The sequence below is a fragment of the Aquarana catesbeiana genome, linkage group LG11 (assembly GCF_042186555.1).
Source record: "Aquarana catesbeiana isolate 2022-GZ linkage group LG11, ASM4218655v1, whole genome shotgun sequence".
In the NCBI taxonomy this organism is placed as follows: domain Eukaryota; kingdom Metazoa; phylum Chordata; class Amphibia; order Anura; family Ranidae; genus Aquarana; species Aquarana catesbeiana.
The window spans coordinates 165,262,613-165,287,460 of record NC_133334.1 but is presented as its reverse complement, the minus strand read 5'-3'; the positions used below and the strand labels follow the sequence as shown (position 1 = coordinate 165,287,460).

Sequence of the window (24,848 nt, the reverse complement as noted above, 5' to 3'; positions counted from 1 at the left end):
TACATAAGTGTATATAATATACTGTATTGCCAAATTGTCTTAACTTGTATTATTGTAGAGGAAATCTTCCAATGAGCTAGGATTATTATCCAACGCTCAGCTGATCCATTACCTCCTCTGTGCAAAAAGATCTTCTTTGAGTTATTTCAGTAAACGTTAATAGAGTATGTGAACGAAATGTCCCACACTCCGCTTGAGTGTTTTCGTCATATAACGCTTCCTCCCAGTCTCAATATAGATATCAGATATTCCAACCGCTCACAAGCACAAAACAAGACAATACTTGTTTAGTTGTTGAACATGGACTTTTTTATTAGAACCAAAATACAAGTCTTATATACAGTAAAAGAGGAGGTCCCCCCTCCTGCTCATATTACTCCAGCAATGTACCTGTAAACAGAAACCTAATTAACATGAGCTAATTAACTAATCCCTTAAAGCAGCCGATGTGACTCCGTGCCCTCCTGAGCATTGTTATGATTAATCAGGATTTCACTACAGGTCAGACTTGTTGTCACCGAGCTTCACACAGTAGATTATACATTATCATATGTATGAACATAGGACACCTTCTCACAATAGTAGGAGCTCCAGCAAGAGTCAGCCTGTCTCCTACATTGTACAGAGGCCAATGTTTTCAGCTCTCTCAACTAACATGTTGAGTTCAGAATCAAACAAACCAAGAATAGTCCTTACATATATCTTGGAAGATATTGTGGATAAATATTAATGTCCCATTTTAAGTAATCCAAGATATGTTTTCTCAATCACTTTGTGCCAAGATGGCACAGGGTGACTTAGACATAAGAGGTGCATGGTGAACTGAAACATGGGTTTCCCAACTTTTCTAAGGGATTCTTGGTTCTCCCGTCACAGAGTATATACTCTATATCGAGTTGTGTGACTTATTCCTTTAAGGTGGTTCAAAGATGTCTGAACCCAGAGTGTCAGGTGGGTTGGAATATTCACAGGGTCATGGAGGTGCAAATGAGCAGGTAAATCTATGCAGCCCTCAAGGGGATCGTGCTACAGAAGCAACTCTGGTGTCTTATACTGTCAAGGAAGAAACCAGAGAAGAACTGGCAGATATGCCAATATCCATTATGGCCACGTGAATCCATGCATGCGCATTAGCAATCAGCGTGTAACGGCGAACGCACATTAGTATCGGCTAGTATGCGTATGCAAAACGTGCTAATTACCAGTGTTTTGCTGGCCTATATAAGGATTCCAATTGCTCTCATAAAACGCTGGATTATCGTCAGCTCTGTATCCTGTGTTCCTGTGTTTCTTGCTCCTGTTTGATTACCTGTTACCGACCTGGCTTACCCTGACCTGCTCTGGCTTCTCTCCTGGCTCTGAACCTGGCATGTTTCACAGACCTGCTCTTGCCTGTTCCAGATTGACTTCCTATGTGTGACCCCAGTTTGATCACAACTACTCCTCTTGCCTCTGCTTCTGACTGTTTTCCTGTGTTTGACCCCTGGCCTGGCTTCTGACGATGTCTCTGCTTTTCCACCTGTTAAGATCCAGGGTACCATTGGCTGTGAACACCTTCTCTGTTCCTGGGTGTCTGCTTCTGGAACCATCAGACAGCTTCCCCGGCAGGCAACCCATGCATCTCTGGGCATAGCACCCTCTGTCTTCAACTCCAGGGATACTCTGCACTCAAACGCAAGGGGAGCCCTTTCGTGACCTCACCTTCCAGCCTGGTACATGACATATACCATCTTGCTTTAATTATATAGCCATTTTCCTGCGTATTCACATTCAGGAAACTTTGGGAATAAACAAGTAAGTGCGGTCCCAGCTAGTATCCTCTCTCTGTGTCCAACGCGGATTCCCAGAATGCATGATACAAGCATAAAGAAGCATACATTTCCCCAAAGATGAAGGAGTATAGCGCTGAGATCACATGACTCTGGGGAGACGAGCTAGAACACAGTGATTCAAATACCGTAGGTGCATTCGTGTATATTTCTCTGCTCACCGGATCATCTAGATAATGTTTTAGTTGGATATAGGACCAAAAAGGGAAAGATTTAGTATTAGATAACACTGCAAGCTTTTGCTGCCGTATTAACTTGCCCCTGCGAAAGAAGTGTTTCGCTTGCATCTCAGCACATGGCCACTGTTTTGATAGGTAGGTTTAGCCAAACCTGGAGGGAAGTCTGGATTACCTCTAATAAGGGTAATCGAGCATTCCCTGGCCAAAAGCGCATGGACTCTACACACCCTGTCGAAGGCATGAAGAGTTGCCCCAAAAAGGGGATGTGTGTGAAGGGTAGGTGGTACATGCTTTTTGGAGAACCAGGGAATTGAGCAAAGCTTAGATTCCAAAATCAATGGTTTAAGATTCGCCCAGCCCTTGCAATGTGTATGAATCCTCCAATCTACAACCCTAGTCAGATGGACTTCCCAATAATAGCGCTGTAGAGCAGGGAGGCCAATTCCTTAGATTCCTTAGATTTCGATAATACTAGCTTCGCCTACCCAATGCGTACCGATTTAGTCCCCCAAAGGAAGGACATACACATCCTCTTGTGGGCCGCAAAACCATCATCTTTAGGATAGAGGCCCGTCCAAACCAAGAAACAGTGGGCACATCCCACCTTTGAAGATCCTGTTGTATAGCTTTCAGTTCTGATAAAACGTTTTTATCATATAAGACTTCTAGTTTACCAGGGAGTTGGATACCCAGATAGGTGATGACATCTACTTTCCATTTAAAGGGAAAATTTGTCTGGCATTGTTGTACTAGGTTGGCTGGTGAAGAGATATTCAGTGCAAAGGATTTAGAGTAGTTGATTTTTAAATTTGAAATATGTTTAAATTGTTCTAGAACTGGCATAAGGTTGGATAGGGATGTCAACGATGATGAAAGAAAAAGCAAGATATCATCCGCAAAGGCAGCAATCTTGTACTCCCTCTGATGGACCTCAGTACCTTTTATATTCGGGTTGGCCCGGATGCAACGTAGAAGAGGTTCCAAAGTGAGGATATAAAGTAAAGGTGAAAGAGGACAACCCTGTCTGGTTCCATTAAAGCGTCCGATAAGCGTCCGATGGGAAAAGCGTCCGATAAGCGGCCACTGACTTTAACTATAACTTTTGGATTGACATGAAGGGACCTAATGAAGGCATGCATACAGCTCCCAGTCCAAGAGCCTCTAAGACTGCATCCATATAGTCCCAGGGCACTCGATTGAATGCCTTCTCTGCATCCATTGCCAGAAAAAAACCCTTCCCATTGGGTAGAGGTGAGCCAGTGATAAGTTAAGCGGGTCGCCAGAACTTAAGAGAATAGTTTTACATCCACGTTCAGAAGTAAAATCGGATGATAACTGGCTACATTAGTAGGGTCTTTATTTTCGTTACCTTAGGGATCGCCGAGATATAGGCTTCTAACAAGGTTCTGGATGGGCAAGGAGTAGTAGACAACGTGTTAAAGGCTTTAAGGAAACGTGGAGCCAGAAGATCAGCAAAGCATTTATATATTTTCTAGCCGCAATAGCAAGCAGATGTTCCCGTACAAAACACTTACGTGCCTCCCATTGAGTCATGGGAGACACATCTGGTGTGTCATTATGGAGGAAATAGTCACTGAGTGTTTCTAATGGTCTCCGAATCTCCAGGATCAGAAAGAAGGGAAGCATCCAGTCTCCACATCGTAGTAAACATCTTCCTCTGTGGGAATCATAAGGTCAACGTAATCAGGTGATGGTCAAAGAGCACCATGTTTTCAATGGTAGCATTATAAAGGTAGGACAGGTCTGCCTGGTGTATAAAGAGATAGTCCAGTCTCGAATAGCGATTATGCGGAGATGAAAAAATGTGTAATCCTTCTCTCAAGGATTAAGAGTGCGCCAGGTGTCATGCAACGTAAGGGAAGCCAATTGAAGTTTCACTTGACGCAGGGCAGAGAATGGGAATGAGGAGGTACCAGTGGAGGTATCCGGAAGCGGGTCTAGAGCCATAATAAACTGTCGTCCCCCCCCCCAGAATTAAAAGGCCTGTCAGAAATGAGGCAAGTTTCAAAAGAGTATCCTTTAGAAAACTTACCTATTTGGAGTTGGCACAATATATATTTGCCAGAGTCACTGGTCTATCTTTCCAGGTTTCTTTTAAAAAGAGAAATCTGCCCTCAGGGTCCAGCATTTGGTCAGTAAGGTGAAACATAAACAATTTAGCCATCAAAATTGAAACCCCCTTAGTTTTGGAATCGGCACAGGTCACATGATAGACCTCAGGAAAGTGCCTATTAGCTAAAAGGGCAATGGAGCCTAACTTAAAGTGGGTCTCTTGCAGAAAGACAGTTTGGGCTCTGTGTCGGTGTGCTTCAGCCAGAACACTGCTACGCTTTTCCTGAAACATTGAGGCCTTTAGCATTTAAGGAATACACTTTGAGGGATAGAGGAGCTGAAGAATGCACTGCAGAAGATATTGTTGAACACTGTTAGTGTCTGTGGATGGCACCCATAAGTCATAGATGGAGAGGGTCCTCGGGGGAGGGAAAGGGAGGGGTGTAAAAAGTAAGTAGAAGGGTTTAAGTAGGATAGAGGGTTAGCAAATACTCCTAGCCTATGTATGCACAGACGGTACTTTCAAGGGTTGAAAGAGAAACGCTACCCATATGTGGGGAAACACCTCAAACAGAGGTAACACGTGAAATATACCAGAGGTGGACTCAGTCCTGCTGGCCCACCTAATTAGGAAAGCCTATGGGGTAGTGGGATAAGGAAGAAACTATTCCTGGAACCTGCCTGCTTGAGGTGGGGAAGAAGTCTAACATCAAGGTAGATTCATACACTCTACCACATACACGCTATCTGAACCCTCACCCCTGTGCTGCACGTCCAGGATCTATGAGAAGTCAAGAGTAGCATGCATCAAATCAGCTAAAGGACCAGTGTAACCACTATTTTTTGCACAGCGCTGTTCGACAGGGCCACTGCTCCCATGACCACACCCAACAGGCGTAGGTCCAGGGAACAGAAACCCCAGTGCCCAGCCTTGCTCCATTGTGTACACCCTGAACTTATACAAATACAAAGACTATGCCATCATTAGAAGATAATATAACCCACATTCCGTATTTCAAACATAATAAAAAAGCAACACCCAGTCTAGGAGCCCCCAATTAGTGTACTGTACACTACATTGCTGTGCCCCCTAGCCACTTATATAAAAAAGATTTTGAGTAATCTAATGATTAGATAACTGAGACATTTGCCTCCTGAAATCCCAACATCCAGACCAGGTCATAGGCCTCGGGTCTGAAATATTGAGATCCCATGGGGACATGGCCTTAAAGGCAACCAAGAACCAGTCCCATTGTTATAGCATGAAATGGGACATCACCCCTCTAGAGCATATGTAATCATAGTCATGCATGACATTAATTCCAGGGTACAGTCTATATTATTGTAATTTTAAACTTGGGTCTCACAGGCTCAATAAAAAAAGAACCCCTGAGACCCGACAAAGAGGATAAAAAGACAAACCATAAACATAATAACATAACAAAACAACAAAACAAAAAGTACCAGTACTGTGATAGCTACCGAGTACTTAACATACTCCACTGCTTGTGTGAATATTCAGTGACTCTTTCATAGTAGAAAACAGAGCAGGGAACAAGCAGGACTTCTGTTTGTGTGTTCACACTGCAAATGTCCAGTGTCTTCCAGGTGTCTCAGAGTGACAAGTTGGGGAGCACAGGCATCTCCCATAAGTTCAACTGTGACTTTGGTCATTGCAATCTCCTTTTGGAACATAACCGGAGCAGTACATATGGCAAACAGAGTCCTGGAAGCCCTGAGAGAGGAAATGTACTTCTGCTCTTTTTGGCACAAAGCCCTGCAACGAGGAAACCTGTCAGATCACCAAGTTCCATAAATATGTCAGGTCAACATGAAAATGACCTTGACCAGGCTTGAGAGACTTACCTGAGCTCCCAGGTGCAAGAGGATGTAAGTCACAAATCATTGTAGGGAAAACCTTAGGTGTGGCCTTCACGGCCTGGCAACCATGGTATAAAAGCTGACCATGGGCTAAAGTTCAATGATAGCAGAGTAGCCATAAACAATAATTATAGATCTCCCAGAATTAGAGGGAAAGACGTAAAAGGAGCACAAATCAGCTTACCTGACCGTCAGATGTATAGTCAATAATCTGTCCTGCGTTGGACGAGCGATGGAGAAACTCGTGGGCTCTTATCAGTCTCCATGTCTCCATGAATTCTCGACAGAGAGTTGGTTGAGGGTCTACGATGCCTTTGTCTGCTTCTTTGTGACCAAGGAGTGGCAACAGGCTGAGTGGGGATCCGGTTGCAGGAATGCACAGTACCAATCCGGAACGTTGAGCACTGGGATGCCTAGGGTGTCACAAAAAGACTGTAGGTCTGCTGGTGTTCTCAGCAATACCGTGCGATTACCAGCAGTTGCTTGCAGGCAGAAGGGGAATTACAGTAAGTAATGCGTCTGTCCCGTAGTACATGAAGAAGCGGACGTAGGTCTCTTTTGTGCTGGAGGCAGAGGCGTAGCTTGAAGCTTGTGGGCCCCGATGCAAAAGTTGACCTGGGCCCCCCCCACTACTTCCAATGTGTGTGCAGATACATCCACTGCATGCCAAGATACTCAAAGTGGCTTAAGAGTTTTGAGTTCCCAGAGTTCCTCTTTACATCAGAGGACAGGGATTACCGCTGGAGAATCAGAGGACAGGGATCACCGCTGGAGAATCAGAGGACAGGGACCCCTAGCAGGTCACTTGGCAGAGCAACTTTCCCATTCCAGCACTATATACAGCTCCCCCCACACTACACAGGGCTGAAGTCACATTCATTTACACACAGTCTGTCAGTCTTCGCAGGGTGTATCTGGCATTTATGCTGCCCTTCTGACCTGTGAAATTCTGTGGTCGGAATGCTAGTGTAGTTGCAGTAGGCAGATGCACCCTGTGCAGATCATGGCTAACTGGCTGGGTTGTAAAGGAATGTGATTTCAGCCCTGCAGAGGAGGAACAGTATAGAGTGCTGTAATGGGAAAGGAGCTCAGCAAGCGGGCATAGCATGCAGGGTGGAGGGGGTGGTCAGGGGGTTTGAGGGGGGGAAACTTAGATCTGGGAGGGCAAAGCCATGTGACACAAAATCTGGAGCCTGCAGCCCTTCAGGGGCCCCCTGAGGAGGTATTAAGGGATTTGTTTTAGCAACTTGGGAAGGACACCTCCCGGAGGTGTGTCTGTTCCCCAGTTGTCAGGGAAGTGGGGTAAGCAGACATCCCCGGGTGGGATGGTACAGAGAGTCCCAGCTGGTGACTAGGAGACACGGAGCAGTGTCATACCTGACCAGTGACATCGGTCCCATCGTGGCTACAGGATGGCACTCTTCTCCTCTTGCCTCACTGAGCTCGGTTACCATTCCATGTTGCCAGCACACAGAACAGACACTTCCCCATCCTGGGCTGTTCTCACCTCGTGCTCTTCTCCAGTCCGTGGACTGTGGAAGGCAAAGTAGAAACCCAGTACTGGAGTGTGGCTGTGGGGCCCTAGGGCAGATCGGAGCTGGATTTTGTGGAGGATATGATAATATGACAGGGAGGCTGCAGGGGCCCCCTGGAGCTAGGGTCGGGGTTGCGATTGTGACCCCTGCAACCCCTTATGCAACACCCATGGCTGGAGGGTAATGACCGAATGATCCTGAAACAGTTGAATGCCCTCATGTTCCAAGTGATCATGGTTGTATGCTAGTCATAATATTTCTTCCTTCTGGATAAAGTTGACCAGACAGCACACAGCATCTCTGGGTCTCAGTGTCCCTACCCCTTGGTTGGAGAGCTCTGTGGCACCTTTCCATTTCAACAGGAGCATCAGGCGGCCTACCCAGTAGAGTATTGAAGATGGCCCAGACAACTGATTGTAATTGTGGCCCTTCCACTGATTCCGGTATTCCTCTAACACGCAAATTGCACCTGCGGCCTCTATTTCAGGGTCCTCCATGTGTGGGTGCATGTCAATCAGGTGCCGGGCATGAACACTGGTGACTCTTTGGACTTGCTGGATGGCCGCCTCATGTGTCATGGCCGCCGACTCCACATGCTCCAAAAGATAGGCTACTGCTCTAATGTCAGTTTTCAGATCACGAGATTGCCGCGGACAAGGTGTTTTTGATGTCCATGGCAACTTGCTGGAGATCAGCTAGATACAATATGGGAGAGGAGTGTGAGTTAAGCATACCTGCAGCAGAGGCACCAGGGGAGACAGCAGTGGCAGCATAACTCGCCACACTACGGTCTGAGGCCTGAGATGCAGCCTGTGGATCAGCGTGCTGAACATCACTGGCATATATCCCTGCTAAGCTGTGTAGATGGGTCCTGCTGGGACTGGGGGGCTGACGTGCTGCTCCCAGTCATCTTCACACAGTAAGGTTATGTCAGGGCTGGGCTCAGCCCTTCCTTCTCTGAGCTGGCCGCTCAGCTGTCGGCTAATTGCCGGCTCCTTTCTCTCCACAGTGACTGTCGATGATCTGCTCGTCAATACTGGCTACTTAAAGCCGTCCAGCTCACTTCATCTCTGCCTTCACCTTTGGTCACATCTCAGAGACTTCTCCTGCGTTCCTGTTGAAGACTTGCTTGGCTGATGTCCCTTCTGGCTCCTGATCCTACTTGCTGTACTACTATGTTGATCTCTGGCACTCTGACATTGGCATTGGCTGACTACCCGATCTGGTTACTGAACTCTGGCTATGTATTGACTTTGCTTACTCTGTTTACCTTTTTATTATTATTAAACAAGTGTGATTAACTGTACTTCTGTCTCGGTCTGATTTATGGTTTCTGACAGTAGGTGAAGGCCATGAATTCAGAAGATGCAATTCAGTCCACTTGTTGGTAATATTTTTTCCAGATTGGATGACCAGGACCACCGCATGGATCAGTTTGTCTTGGCATTACAAAAGCTCCTGAGTCACACGCCTCACCTGGAATCTTCCACTATGGCTGCTCCAGGACAACCTGTCCCTGCTGCTGCTCCAGTCTCTGTGCAGGCACCCGCCTCGAGTATTACCTCTATAAGAGGCATGTCTGGTTCTGCTCCGCTTCCCCAGCGATTTGGGGGCAATCTAGTTCAATGCAGAGGGTTTCTCAACCAGGTTGAGATATACTTTGAGATGCTGCCCCAGGCATTTCCCACGGACAGAAGCAAAGTAGGTTTTGTGATTTCTTTGCTTTCTCAGAGAGCCTTGGCCTGGGCAAACCCACTATGGGAGATTCAAAAACCTGTGGTCCTGAGTTACCCAGAGTTTGTGGCTTCCTTCAAAAGGGTATTTGACGTTCCCGCATGCTCCACTTCTGCTGCCAAGAGCCTCGTGTCCATCAAACAGAGTACAAGAACTGTTGCCGATTACACCATTGAATTCTGTACTCTGGCTGCAGAGGTTGCTTGGAACAATGAGGCCCTCGTTGCTGCCTTCTCTCATGGTCTCTCTGATAACATCAAGGATGAGATAGCAGACCAAGATATACCCATTGAGCTGGAGAGGTTGATCACATTTGCCATTCTCATTGACTCCAGACTCAGAGAAAGACTCTCTTTTAAGAAGCGCTGGCGCAAGCCTCCTGTACATTTGTCTCCGAGCTTTGCAGTCCCACCCTTGCCTCCCTCACCTCCCATTCCTCCTGGTATCGAGTTGGTCTGTGAAGATGAACCCACACCCTTGGGCTTCACGCGTCTCTCTGCAGATGAGAGAACCCTTAGGAGGAGGGAGAGATTGTGCCTTTATTGTGGCCAGGCTGGTCACTTTTTGAAGTCTTGTCCTACCCGTCCAGGGAACGCCCGAACCTTGAGGTCCTGTCACGGACAGACCTTAGGTGGCGTTGTTTCGTCTCCAATTTCCCAGAAAGATAAGTCCCTGGTTTCGGTTACCCTGTCTTGGGCTGAGTCATCCGTCGAGATATAGGCTCTAATCGACTCTGGGGCTGCAGGTCTGTTCATTGATGCTGCCATTGTATCGAAGCACTCGATTTCGCTGCAGCTGCGTGACACTCCACCTGCCATTGAGGCTCTTGACGGGAGACCTCTACAGCCTGCCCATGTGACTCATGAGACTGTTCTGTTGTCCATGGCCGTAGGGGCCCTTCACCATGAGATAATTCAATTCCAAGTTATTTCCTCACCTAAGTTTCCACTGGTTATTGGTTACAGAGGCACAACCCTTCTTTTGATTGGCTCCGTGCTGAGGTTCTGTCCTGGTCGCCACAGTGCAGTGAGAGATGCTGCCAGAAGGTAGCCAAGGTCCTGTGCACCTCTTCACTCTCCTCCCTGCCAGAGGGGTACCGTGATTTTAACGATGTCTTTGACAAAGGTCAAGCCGGTACTTTGCCTCCACACCGGTCGTATGATTGTGCAATTGACCTTCAACCTGGTGCCATACCCCCTAGTGGCCGGGTTACCCTTTGTCGGTCTTTTGTCGGTCTTGGAGGATAAGGCCATGGAGGAGTATGTTGCTGATGCACTTTCTCGAGTTTTCATCTGCAAATCCTCGTCTCCTGCTGGTGCTGTTTTCTTTTTTGTGAAGAAGAAGAGTGGTGAACTGAGACCTTGTATCGATTATAGGAGTCTCAATCGTTTCACGATTAAGAATGCCTATCCCATGCCTTTGATTATGGAGTTATTTGAAAGCCTCAAGGGAGCAATGGTTTTCACAAAGCTTGATTTGAGAGGGGCATACAATCTCGTCAGGATTAAGGAGGGCGACGAGTGGAAAACTGCGTTTAATACCAGATCAGCTCATTATGAGTATCTCGTAATGCCTTCTGGCCTTTGTAACGCTCCGGCAGCTTTCCAGGAATTCATTAACGATGTCCTCCGAGATTTGTTGCAGTTATGTGTGGTGGCTTATCTTGATGATATTCTCATATTTTCCAAGTACCTGGAGAGTCACCAGAAAGATGTCTGTCATGTGCTTCAGAGACTAAGAGAGAACAATCTCTATTGTAAATTTGAAAATTGCGAATTCCATTGTGAACAGGTTAAATTCCTGGGCTATGTCATTTCCACTGCTGGTTTTTCGATAGACCCAGTGAAACTTTCAGCGGTCCTACAGTGTCCTTGATCCGTGGGTTTACGTCCTCTGCAGCATTTTCTTGGCTTTGCCAACTATTATCGGAAGTTTATTTGTAACTTCTCGTCTCTGGTCAAGCCCCTGACTGATATGACCAGGAAAGGCGGCAACCCACAGAGTTGGTCTCCAGAGTCCATTAAGGCCTTTTAGAGTCTCAAGGCTGCCTTTGTTTCTGCTCCTGTGTTGACACACCCTGATCCTACAGTACATTGCCTTTTATCCTAGAAGTTGATTCTTCTGAGACTGGAGTTGGCGCCCTTCTGTCTCAACGTCCTAACTCTGAGTGCGCTATGCATCCATGTGGCTACTTTTTCAAGAAATTGTCATTGGCAGAGTGCAATTACGAGATTGGTGACAGAGAGCTGTTGGCGATCATTTTAGCCCTGAAAGAATGGAGACATCTCCTTGATGGTACCACTGTGCCAGTTCTCATTCTTACTGACCATAAGAATCTCACATTCTTGTCTGAGGCTAAGCGCCTCTCTCCCAGGAGGACGCAATGGGCTATTTTCTTGTCGAGTTTTAATTACATTGTCTCATTCTTACCCAGTACTAAGAATGTAAGGGCTGACGCCTTGTCACGACAATTTTCCTCCACTTCCAAGATGGAGTCGGTTCTGGTTCCTGTGATTCCTCCTGATCGTTTTCTGGCTACGGTTCGCACCAGTCTTACTTCTCCTTTGGGTGACAAAATTCTCGCTGCTCAGGTCGATGCTCCTCCTGAGAAACCTTGTGACCGCTGCTTAGTTCCCGAGAGTCTCTGTACTGCTGTGCTCCAGACTTACCATTCTACCAAGGCTGCTGGCCACCCTGGGAAGAATCAACTCTTTTGGGCCATTTCCCAACAATTCCGGTGGCCTAGTCTACGTGCTGATGTAACCGCCTGTTCCGTGCTCAGTGCTCAGCGTGAGACTCCACTACACCTTCCAGTGGGCTTCCTACAACCCATACCCAATGACGAGAGGCCCTGGACCCACCTGTCTATGGATTTCATTGTGGAGTTACCCAACTCCCAGGGCAACACAGTTATCTCTATGGTGGTTGACCGGTTCTCGAAAATGTCACATTGAGCTGGCTTCTATTTTTTCTTGGGAGATCTTCCACTTACATGGGCTACCCAAGGTGATTGTCTCAGACAGGGGTAGTCAGTTTGTGTCACGGTTCTGGCGAGCCTTTTGTGCACAGTTGGGTATTCAGCTTGCTTTCTCCTCTGCTTATTACCCGCAGTCTAATGGGGCCGCAGAACGAGCCAATCAGTCCTTGGATTCCCACGTTGCTATATTTCTGACCATCATAACACCTGGTCAGACCTCTTACTGTGGGCGGAGTTTGCTTACAATAGTGCCTTGAATTCAGCTTCCCATTTGTTCCTGTTTATGGCGAACTATGATTTCCAACCATCTGTGTTGCCTGCCTCGTTTGTTCCACAGAGTATTCCTGCGTTAGAGGAGCATCTCCGTGGCCTTCGTTCCACTTGGGCACAAGTCCAGGAGGCTTTGCGGCATGATAACGATAGGTACAGACTCCATGCTGACCGCCGACGCCTGCCTGTGCCTTCCTACCAGGTTGGGGACAGAGTATGGCTGTCGTCTCGCAACCTCCGACTTCGTGTTCCTTCTTTGAAGTTCACACATCGGTTTATTGGGCCTTTCCGTATCCTTTGCAGGATTAACCCAGTGGCTTACGCGTTGGACCTTCCTCCTAGTATGTGCATCTCTAATGTGTTTCATGTCTCCTTATTGAAACCTTTGGTCTGCAACCGCTTTACCTCCTCGGTGCCACGTCCTCACCCTATATAGAGGAGTATGAAGTACAATCCATTGTTGACTCCCGTAGGTTCCATGGGCGCATACAGTACCTGGTGCATTGGAAGGGGTACGGTCCGGAGGAATGCTCTTGGGTCTCATCCTCGGACGTACATGCCCCTATCCTCCCCCGTGATTTCCATAGATGTTTTCCCTCAAGCCCGGTGGTCCTCCGAGGGGGAGGGGTCGTTGAGGAGGGGGTACTGTCTAGGCTGGGCTCAGCCCTTCCTTCTCTGAGCTGGCCGCTCAGCTGTCGGCTAATTGCCAGCTCCTTTCTCTCCACAGTGACTCAGCTGTTGATGATCTGCTCGTCAATCCTGGCTACTTAAAGCCGTCCAGCTCACTTCATCTCTGCCTTTGGCCACATCTCAGAGACTTCTCCTGCGTTCCTGTTGAAGACTTGCTCGGCTGACGTCCCGTCTGGCTCCTGATCCTGCTTGCTGTACTACTAAGTTGATCTCTGGCTCTCTGACATTGGCATTAGCTGACTACCTGATCTGGTTACTGAACTCTGGCTATGTATTGACTACGCTTACTCTGTTTACCTTTTTATTATTATTAAACAAGTGTGATTAACTGTACTTCTGTCTCGGTCTGATTGATGATTTCTGACAGGCTAAGTTTGTCCCGCTGATGATAGGCAAAACAGAAGCTCTAGATAGCAGAGCTCTCTGCCTATGCTGCCATCTTCCTCAGGTGCTAGGCCACGCCCCCTACCCTGTTTCTAAGTTTCACATAAGGGATGAGACGTTCCAAAATACCCATAGGGATCCAATTAGAACATCTTGGATTGGCTAGGGACGTGTGCCGCAAAAGTGTTCTCCAGGCTAACAGGGAAGTCTGTGTGGTTAGAGGTAGGAGATTCAGATCCATTTTCTTCCAGGCATTTGCTAAAAGCAATAAAAGTAGATTTGGAGTCCCCACTAGATATTTCTAAACTTCTACCCATAAAGCCTCAGAGTAGAGATGGAACCAATGTTTAATTGAGCTAGATGGGTGGTGATGTAATAGTCTTGAAGGTCCACTAGGCCTACACCTCCTACAGTAAATGAGATGTATATGAGAACACCTCGCTCTCTTTGGTTGCCAAATGTAGCATTTGAGCAGCACTGTCAAGGAAAGTATAATTCCAGGCTTAAGGGGAATCAGTAGTGTACGGAAAACAGAGTATTTTGAGACGGATCATTATTTTAAATGTGGCTATTCTACACGCCCAGATATTTCAAAGAGGGATAAGCGTCGGAGCTCTGTATGGATTTCTTCAATAAGGGGATTACAGTTGGCCTCCAATAGGGATGCTGTGGAGGATATCAAGATTATACCTAGATAAGGGATGCTGTGGTTGGGCCAGGAATAAAGTAGATGATTTGTGTACACCTAGGTCCAACATTTGACATTTTGTAAAGTTGACCTTGTAATAGGAAAGGATGCTAAAATGGGTTATAACCTGATCAGCGGCAGGTAGTGTAAGAAGCAGGTTCTTTAAAAAAGGATCATGTCATCTGTAAATAAGTTAAGGATGTGGGGTGTGGTGCACGTGCGGAACCCAGATATTAGATAGAGGGTTTGTACGAATGGCCACCATCATTGGCTCTATCATTAAGTTAAAAATCAATGTGGATAGCGGACAACCCTGGCATGTACCATTAGAGATCCCAAATGTCTTGGACAACAAGCCTGAGGTATAGACCTGGGAAGACGGTCGAAGATGGCATATAGGATAGAAACCCAAATTTCTCTAGCACTATTCGCATGTACTGCCAGTGAACTCTATCTAACACCTTCTCTGCATCAATAAAAAGAAGCAGAGAAGGTGTTCGAGTCATCTCCATATGGTGCAGGATGTTAATATTACATCTGGTAGCGTCTGCTGCATGTCTGTTTTTTGTGAAACCCATTTGGTCTGGCTTCACTAAAGTAGGAAAGTAGGAATAATCTCTATCAAGCGGTTCATCAGGAATTTGGCATAGATTTTCACATCCAAGTTTAACAAGGACATTGGTTGGAAGTTTGCTGGCATGGTAGGTTCTTTACCCGGTTTGGGAAGCGTAACCACATAAGCTCTCAGCATCTCATTGGAAACTGATCCATCAGACACTGTGTCTTGGAACATAGGCATTAGATAAGGTGAAAGAATTTGTTTAAAAAGCATGGGCTTAGCATAAGGGGTTGCAGGGGTCACAATCGCAACCCCAACCCTAGCTCCAGGGGGCCCCTGCAGTCTCCCTGTCATATTATCATATCCTCCGCAAAATCCAGCTCCAATCTGCCCTAGGGCCCCACAGCCACGCTACAGTACTGGGATTCTACTTTGCCTTCCACAGACCACGCCCCTCTGTTCCCATTGGCTGGGGAGCAGCTGTGAGCCATTTCCTGAATGGAGAGGAGCACAAGGTGAGAACAGCCCAGGATGGGGAAGTGTCTGTGCTGTGTGCTGGCAACATGGAATGGTAACCGAGCTCAGCGAGGCAAGAGGAGAAGAGTGCCGTCCTGTAGCCACGATGGGACCAATGTCACTGGTCAGGTATGACGCTGCTCAGTGTCTCCTAGTCACCAGCTGGGATTCTCTGTACACCCACCCCCCCCCACCCCCCACCCGGGGATGTCTGCTTACCCCACTTCCCTGACAACTGGGGAAAAGACACACCTCCGGGAGGTGTCCTTCCTAAATTACTAAAACCAATCCCTTAATACCTCCTCGGGGGGCCCCTGAAGGGCTGCAGGCTCCAGATTTTGTGTCACATGGCTTTGCCTTCCCAGATCTAAGTTTGGAGGGTGTAGTTGTGCCAAAAAGGACTGAATGGAAGCTTCTGAGGGTTGAGATGTAGAGGCATCCTCTTTCAGGTTTTATAGGGAACTATTATAATCCACAAAAGCATCCGCTATGGCTTGTGGATTTAAAAGTATCTTTTTATCAAGAGGGTTTAGAAGGTATGGAATTAGAGCTTTAGCTCTTTTGTGCTTTAATCCTATTCACTAAAAATGTACTTGTCTTGTTGTGGTGGGCGTTAAGGTTCAATCTGAGAGACTTAAGAAGTCTATTGTAGCGATCACCCAACAGCTCCCTTAGTTCAGTGCATAGAGTAAATAAAGAGGTGGCTGTAGCATCAGAAGGTAACACCTTGTTCTGGAGGTCAAGTTTATTTCAGGAACGAGTTTAGTAAGACGTGAATTGTATTGTTTTTTTAGCCTTAGAGCTCACTAGTGTTAGGATGCCTCTTATAAAGGCCCTGCAAGCATTCCACAGCATGGAAGACTGTGTCTGGTAAGGTCATTATCTGAAAAAAAAATTGAGATGCTAAAGAATAGTGGGTTGGCAGAGGATTGCAAAATAGAATTATTGCAGTGCCATACAGAATTGGGAGAGCAGGGGTCCTTCTCCTCTAAGATGATGGAGATAACAGCATAGTCTGACCATGTAATGTCATGTACTATGGCGGAGGACACCTACTGTAGCACCCACTTGTCCACAATAAATAAGACAATACAAGAATAGCTGTTGTGAAATGTAAAATCCTTCTCATTGGTGTGTTTGCATTGCCAAACCTCACATAAATCCTCCCTGTGTAAAAAGTCACTCAGGGAAGGGCCCTGATATCTCACCAATGAGGTGGAATCTAGAGTGGGGTGTGGCACCACAAAAAGCCTCAAAGGGTTATTTATTTGCAAACAACAACATGAAAAATCTAATGGAGATAAAAGCGCTCATCTACATGACTACATGTCATCTAGTCGTGGTTACGTTTTTAGATGAGAGTTTTTACCTCCATTACATTGTGAGTTACCATTCTGTTGTTTCCAAATAAATAACGCTTTGATGCTACACTTAGAAGGGCGCTGCAATCTTACAAAGTGTCTGTGCTATAAATTACTTAAAACTGAATATTATAAATTCCATCCATTAATCTTCCATGAAAGTGAATCTACTGCCACCTCTTGGCCTCTACTGCGGTGCACCTTCACCCACCAAGCGAACACACAAGCTGCTTACCAGAGCCAGAGGCCTTGCATTAAGACCATACATGCTTGTAAGTATCCCACCAGCAACGAATACAAAGGTCAAACAATACTTCTACAATTAGTGCTCCTTAATCCAGCAGCCGATTGGCTACATACATCCGCTTATCGCTGCTTAGCAAGTCATGACAGCCAGGCTCAGTGCTGGAATATAAGAGATAGAACACTCCAAAGTGCATTACCCAATATATTTAATACATTTTATTAACATAAATTGCACTTATTGTACAATGAAGTAAAAGAACCAAGCATCAGATTAGAAAGTTTGCACTCCGCTCGGGAGTTGGTTTTGGCAGTGACGTCATCGCATACGGCTTTGTCTGTTTACATCTGCCTACCTGTGGTTCTGATCATTCCCACTAGAAAATACAGAAAATGACTCTGTCCTGTTCCATTTAGGCAGAGCAGAACTGAGGTATCTGGGGGTAAGCAGATGGTGGAGTCTGTCTACTCCTGGGTGCCCATAGAGCAGAGCAGGCTCTGCCCATGTCTGCTCTGCAGCTACTGAGCTGACACGGATATGTCATCCGCCAGCTCTGCTCCAAACAGCAGGGGATCAGCTTACAGATCTCCTGCTGATCGCAGCAGGATCTACCCCAAGAGGAAGGGACAGGGGGCGCAGGAGTCACATCCGTGACCGGGCCCTGTGCTGCAGGGGGCCTGCGCGGCCCCCCTCTACATATGGCTGACCGCAGCATAGGCAGCTAGGAGTACCAGTTCACCGTGTACACGGGTGGCTGGAGGTGGGGGGTGACTAGCAGAGCTCCATGCTGGAATACCGCACTGGCTGTTTTTTAGTTGTGCATTCCCCGCAAGACCTGTGTCCTCAGCCGGCTCTTCTGACTCCCCCTCTTCTGCGCCATGCATTGCCGCTCAGTCCAGTGTTTGTCCTCCCCAGCCAGAGTCCCGCCCCCTGAGTCCGGTTCACTGCACTGCATGTTTCTCCTGGGCAAACAAACTTTAAGCACACAGATGCAGAGAGCTGGCTTCCTGGAGGACATGGCAGGCTTGTCTGCCAGCCCCCCTCCTCCCCCCGTCATACACAAGTGATGACAGGTCTTTCTGGGAGATATGCAGATCGCCCATTCAGCACGCTGGAGGGAGCCCAGGCCACAATGGATGAGTGCCCGGCCTGCAGCTTGGTCATAGTGAGTGAGATGACCCCATCCCCCACACACCATCGCATGCCCCCCTCCATCTCCCCTGGGGACAGGGAACCCTTCTCACTTGGGGACAGGGACCCCATCTCCCCTGGGGACAGGGCCTATGTCTCCCCAGAGGACAGGGCCCCAATTTCTCTTGGGGACAGGGACCCCATCTCCCATGGGCACAGGGCCCCCTTCTCACCTGGGAACAGGGACCCCATCTCACCTGGGGCAGCAACCCCATCTGCCCTGGGGAAAAGGATCCCATCTCTCCTGGCCTAGGGACAGGAAACCCATCTCTCCTGGTAATGGGGACTCCATCTTACCTAGGGACCCCATCTTCCCTGGTGATTAGGACCCCACCTGCCCTAAGAACAGGAACCCCATATATAGACCAAGCTGGCTGACAGGGCAGAGGAGGGGGCAGAACACACAGAGGAAATCTGAATCCCCAGCCATTTGGGGGGTGTACCAGCAGGGGTCACTGGACACCAAGGGGGGGAGGTACAGCAGAACCAGCATGGGGAGGTTGGAGGACAGACAGGGGGCTAGCAGTACCAGTATGGGGTGGCTGGAGGATGGGGGGTACAGCAGTACCAGCGTGGGGTCACTGGAGATGGTGGTGGGTACAGCAATACCAGCAAGGTGTGCTCTCCAGCCCCTGTGTGCTCTTTTCTGGACCCCCTCGTCGGCTCGGACAGGTTCCCCCATCTGCTCTCCTACTGGCTGCTGCTGGGGATCTGTCAGGACGGAGAGTGGGAAATGGGCTGGTAAATGTGTAATTTACCGGCCACTTCTTTTTCTGAATTGAGAGTCAGTGATCTGTACTGATCACTGACTCTGTCCATTCAAAACTGTGGCATATAGTAAACTGTGTTTACTATGTTTCAGTTTATGAATGGACAGGAAGCTCTATACAGAGTTATTCTTGTCTATTCATTCTATGTAGTTGAGGCTGCAGAGAAGGAGATTGGTGGCTGTGTCCTCAGTCTTCCTCTTTGTCTCAAAGTTGGAACATCATAGGTCTGTTTATACCTCTGATATCTCACCAAAGTCCCCCAACGGGGCTCCTGAAAAATTGTAAAAAATAAAAAACGATTGATACCAGTGGCGGAACTACAGGGCTTACAAAGGTGGTACCTGTGACCGGGCTCTGAAGTTCCACCACCAGACTCGGAGGGAAGGGCCCCGGCTGGGGTTCAGGGGGGGCCCTTCACTGTTTCTTGCACCGGGCCCTGAAGATTCTAGTTACTCCACTGGAAAGGGGCCAAAGTGCTAAAGCCTAAGTTTTTTGTGGAAACACTTCTTTTGTTTGTTTGGTGTTGCAATTGTAATGATTGCAGCCTGGTTGAAACCCCAAAATGCTGGGTGGTCTCTCGCTACCCACACAAACCCCAATTGGACTTGTGTAACCCATGAGATAGTAAAATTGAGGCTACTACAGAAGAGGTAATGGACCAAATGATCAGACAGGGAGTAACTAACTTGCGATTTACTAAACATGTGCTAAAAAGAAGCAATATTGCAAAAAAGGTTCACGGTGGCAAAAAACATGAATAAACACCAGAAAAATGAAAGCTGCACAAATAGGGACTCTTCACAGTAAAGTTTCTGTGACTCAATCGGGATGACATATGCCTGCATAGCATAGTCTACATAAGAATCTATTACAATAAAGAGTCAATATGAGAATCACTACTTCAGTAAAATAGTTCAGAACATAGCTATTTGCATTTATCCTATTAAACAGTGTTTCTCATAGTAAAGTTGAGGGTTCTCTGGTAACACAGGTGAACAGCTGGAGATATCCAAGACCCAGGGATAAAGTGCCACCCAACTAGATCTGGAGTACTATGGTAACAGTCTGGCAGGGGCTCTCAATAGCTTCTGGAGAAGCTGTGTGCTGTTAGTCTCCTGCATTGGTGTCCGTATGCTGGTTTTGACAGTGGAGGGCCTTTAAACTGGCTGCAGATCTTCTGTCTCATCAGGTGTGGGCTCTCTAAACTGCATAGAGAGCAAAGCCGAGGAACTTCCATCCAGGAATCCAGGGGGTTGTAGAGTTGAAGATGCCTGTGCCTGCATCTGGGAATTAGTACATAGGCACACTGCGACACTACCTTTACAAGCAAGGTAACCCACCACAAGGTTATTTATTTGCTGTTGCTGATAAAAGAGAACTGGGTAGAAGGAGTCCTTTATACAGGACAAAGGGAAAGTGGAAGAAAGAAATGTTTCAGCTGCAGGTGCAGGATATCTCTATGCATAGAACATAAGAATTAAGTAAGCAAATGTGTATTGTTGTTCTGAAAGTTAATATTAGGAAAATTGTTGAATGAAATGTAGTACAAATTTGTCTTACATGTCTTATGTTATTTTTTACAGGTGTTGGCTACACTGTGATATTAATAGCACTCTATGTGGGCTTCTACTACAATGTCATCATTGCATGGTCATTATATTATCTGGCATCTTCCTTCACCTCTGAGCTTCCTTGGACCACATGTGGGAATGTGTGGAACACTCCAAATTGCACTGACCCAACTCTTCTCAATGCTTCTTTTTTTGGAAATGGAACAAAATACTCAAAGTACAAATTAACTCCAGCTACACAGTTTTATGAGTAAGTTTTCTTTAAAGAGATATATTTATACTGCTTGTCCTTTTTTGCCATTTAGTACAGACTTCAAGATAATAAAACTTTACTGCATATCATGTCACCATCCCAAAGCTGGTATGAACAGATGGCTGTCTGACTTTCCAAGGAAAGATACACAGACATATGCATAAAGTGTTGACGTTTTAAGTCTCACGCAGTACAATGTGCTATGGAAAGCCTTGTGCTTTGCTTAGTATTACAGTAAATTAAATACTGTGTTAACCACTTGAAGACCAGGCCTTTTCTGGAACTTTTTGTTTACAAGTTTAAACTAGTATTTTTTGCTATAAAATTATTTACCTCCCAAAATTATATTTTCTTTTTTAGCAGAGACCCTAGACAATAAAATGGTAATGGTTGCAATATTTTATGTCACACGGTATTTGCGCAGCGGTCGTTCAAATGCAATATTTTTGGAAAAAATACACTTTAATGAATTAAAAAAAAAAAAAAAAAATGCAATAGTTACCCCAATTTTTTTGTATAATGTGAAAGATGATGTTATGCCGAGTAAATAGATACTTTCATATCATGCTTTAAAATTGCGCACGCTTGTGGAATGGGGACAAACTACAGTACTTAGGGAAGAGAATGAAGAAAGGAGGCTGGGGGTGGACTTTAATGGTACCGTAAAACAGGAAAGGCAATAGTCTCAGATAGAGATTTTAAGTTTTTATTACAAAAATATATATATAAAAGAGAAAAATATACAAATATTTTTTTAAAGAAAAATATGACAAGCAAAGAACATTTGCTCTATAGTCACATATTGTGGCATCTTATTACAGTACTACCATCTATGTATTGCTTGCTCTACATGTTTTGCGGATGAGGTCTACCACTTCTTCCGGAGCTTTATAGTACATATACAGATATGCAATGCATTATAGAGCGATTATCATATGACTATGAATAAAGGGAAAAACATACATTAATCATATAATATATCTCAAATTTCATATACATTAAGATAGAAATGAAGATACATTATATATCTGCTGTAGGAACCCTATGGGTGAAGCTCTTACCACAAAGTGCTGCAGTGCAGGCGGTCCAAAGGAGGATGGCCTGCCCCGGAGGGCCTGGGAGCCTCTCATACAGAATATAGCACCAATATTGGTCTAACTAAAAAATAGTGAACTCAATCATAATGATTAATTGCAAGGTGCTAAATAACAACAAGTGTTCATACCAATCAAGGGGACTCAAAAATCCCAGTAAGGTGATTCTCTATCAGATGTTGGAAAGTCTGTAGAGAAGTGTACATGGGTAAATGGGTAACTATCTAACCCCATAAAGACACAGTTCATAATTTGTAAAAAATGGGAGAGTGTACCCCTATATGCTGTACCTTGTGCCGTAGGTAGATTGCATCAGTACCTATACAGATACGCGAATAGTGTATGCAAAAGTTTTTGGGAATATCTAAAGCCAAAAAGAATGAGAAAATGAAGATTGGTTCCATATGTCTAGTATAGCAAAAGATGTCTTACCTTGCAAAAGGCTAAAAATTGGTGCTGCATAAATGAGATGCAAAGGAGATGTACAGTTACACCATGTGTTGATGTAAGCAAGGGGGAACCCCCCTACAGTAAAATAAAGATTGGTCATGTGATCGCGACCCCAGTTCTGAAATTAGTATTTGCAGCATTTACTTTTATAAATCACACACAGAGGGGAACACTGCAATAGGAGGCAGTGCTGATGGTGCAAACAGCTTAGAGTGGCTTAACAACCACTTTAAAGCAGAACCAGTGACGGAACTACCAGGGTCACAAAGGTCACACTTGCGACAGGCCCTGACATTCCGTCACTGTTGGGGGGCCCCAGTGGGGTTGGTAGCCACAGGTCTCTGAGCTGAGAGCGTGTCTCTTATAGAGCTCAGAGCCTGCACTGACAGTTCCCCCTCCCTCCCCCCTCACACGGATGGGAGATGAAAGAGCCGATCAGCTCCTTCTCCTCCCACCCCTCCCCTCCTGTGTGCACTGTGAGAGTTGTTAAGCTAAGCAGCTGAATTTGATCATTCAGCTGCTGAGCTTCACACTTCCCCCCGGCACTGATAGGCGGCATTAAAAAACACTGATAGGTGGCACTGATAGGCAGTACTGATAGGCAGCATTGATGAGCACTGATAGGCTGCACTGATTGGGCTGAACTGATAATCAGGGCACTGATGATCAGTACCCTGATTATTAATGTAAATAATGTACTGACAGTCTTGGGAGGAAAGGACTGCTGATAACCTGCAAGTCTGTTTACATGTGATCAGCTGATCACATGGTAAAGGGCGGGTGTGATTGGCCCTTTACCCTGATCTGTGATCAGACACAGCAGTCAGAGTGTGCTGGATGCACGTGCCATGGGGGCACATGGAAGGCAGGGTTCTGCGAGGAAGTCCATGGACGACCTCCCAGAACTGGAAGCCTGGGGCTCAGATGGAAGGGAGGACCTTGGTTTCTTGCACCGGGGCTCTGAATGTTCTGGTTATGCCTCTGAGCAGAACTAAACTGCAGCTGAGCACCACAAACTGAAAACACGATTTAATTAATTTTCAAAACAAACTCACCCATATATCTATGTCCCAATGCTTTATGCAGTTGAGAAATAATTTTGACCCCCCCCCCCCCCCCCATCCAGCATTTCTAGCCATGGCCATGTTTAGTAAGGGCAGGTAATTAATGTAGCACTCGATTCGTAGAATCCATCTGGCCTTAGGCAAGGCCTGCATGCTGATGGTGTGCTAGGGTGAGGAAAACTTCTCTCACATAATTTTGTCCTAGGCCAGAAATCAGGAAGCAACTGAAGAAATGTAAAAAAGAAAAAAGATTTCAATAAGTAAATATAATAAACTTTCCTATCTTTTTACTAATGCTAGTAACATAAGCATCAAAACTAGTTAATGTTGATTGAGAGGGTTTAGTTCCACTTTAAAATTCAAATAGGATCTTGCAGCTACAAAGTCAGACCTTTAATATTTTCCAGCTCCCCATCTCCAAAGCATTGTGAAAGCCTTAATAAGCAGAGAAATGGAGAAATGTGCATTGCTGGGGAGATTACACCCTTTTCTGTCTATGTTTTCACTTATTATATCAAATATCTTAGGTATAGTTAAACAGACACTTATATAGGCTTTATGTTTTGTTTACAGGCTTGTCTTGTACACCACTCAAATGGATAAACAATGCAAGCCACAAATGGTCACAGGCTTCATAGAAGCAATATAACTCTATAAAGAATAGTCTCAGCAGACATAGACTTCAGGAAGCAGAATTCCATTTAAAGTGTAACACATTCTAAGACTGGAATGAAACAGTAGGAGGCAAGAACATGTAAAAATGTAGGGTTGGCAGAAATTGCCTAGACCTTGCTGTGAGAGTCCCCATGTGTAAGAAGCTTGTAGATAATGAAAGGTACACTCCTCCTCTAAGTAAGATATCTGTTTTTTTTGGACCAATCCTTTAAAATCTTGTCAATTGTTAATGTTTCAAAAAAAAATTAATGTTTTTTTGCTTTCTTTAAATAATCTTTAAAATGTGAAAAGCAGAATGTGTGTAAGTTATTCACCACTTCCAGCTGTTATCTAGATAATAAGAAAAGGCTGTTTTTCAGGAAATCTCCTTATGTTACGTTATGTTTTACCATAGACGTGAAGTGCTGCATCTGCATGAAAGTGCTGGAATTCATGACCTTGGCCTCCCACGATGGCAGTTAACGTTGTGTCTTTTTGCTGTTCTCATAGTCCTATTTTTCAGCTTATGGAAAGGAGTAAAGACATCAGGAAAAGTGAGTACATTTTTAAAAGCAACTTACAGTGTATAATTCCAAAATCAAATTTCCTAAATTCTCAGAACTAGAAAAAAGCCACTGAAGTTGCCTCTTATAATTTGTTAAAAGTAAAGCTGCTGATTTCCCTTCTTTTTTTTTGGTATTTGGGGACTGATGACTACAGAGGCTTTTCAGCGTCTCAGTGCAATGTATCTTGCTTTCTCTAATTTTTATTTTTTTGTGATAAAATAGTACCCACTAGAGTAGAGCATTGTTTCCAGTGAATAAGGCTCCATTCACACTTGTGCGACTTGTCGTGCGACTTTGGACCCCAAGGTTGTATGG

At 45.7% G+C, this 24,848-nt stretch overlaps 1 protein-coding gene across 1 annotated transcript in view; it reads left to right on the top strand.

Moving 5' to 3' along the window:
• The window catches only part of SLC6A2 (solute carrier family 6 member 2), a 1,144,495-nt gene that overhangs the window by 181,099 nt on the left and 938,548 nt on the right, over positions 1–24,848 (top strand). Inside the window, exons 4-5 of the mRNA XM_073605017.1 lie at positions 20,465–20,702; positions 24,383–24,521. Of these exons, the coding sequence (XP_073461118.1) occupies positions 20,465–20,702; positions 24,383–24,521 (377 nt within the window). The remainder of the gene's footprint in view (positions 1–20,464; positions 20,703–24,382; positions 24,522–24,848) is intronic.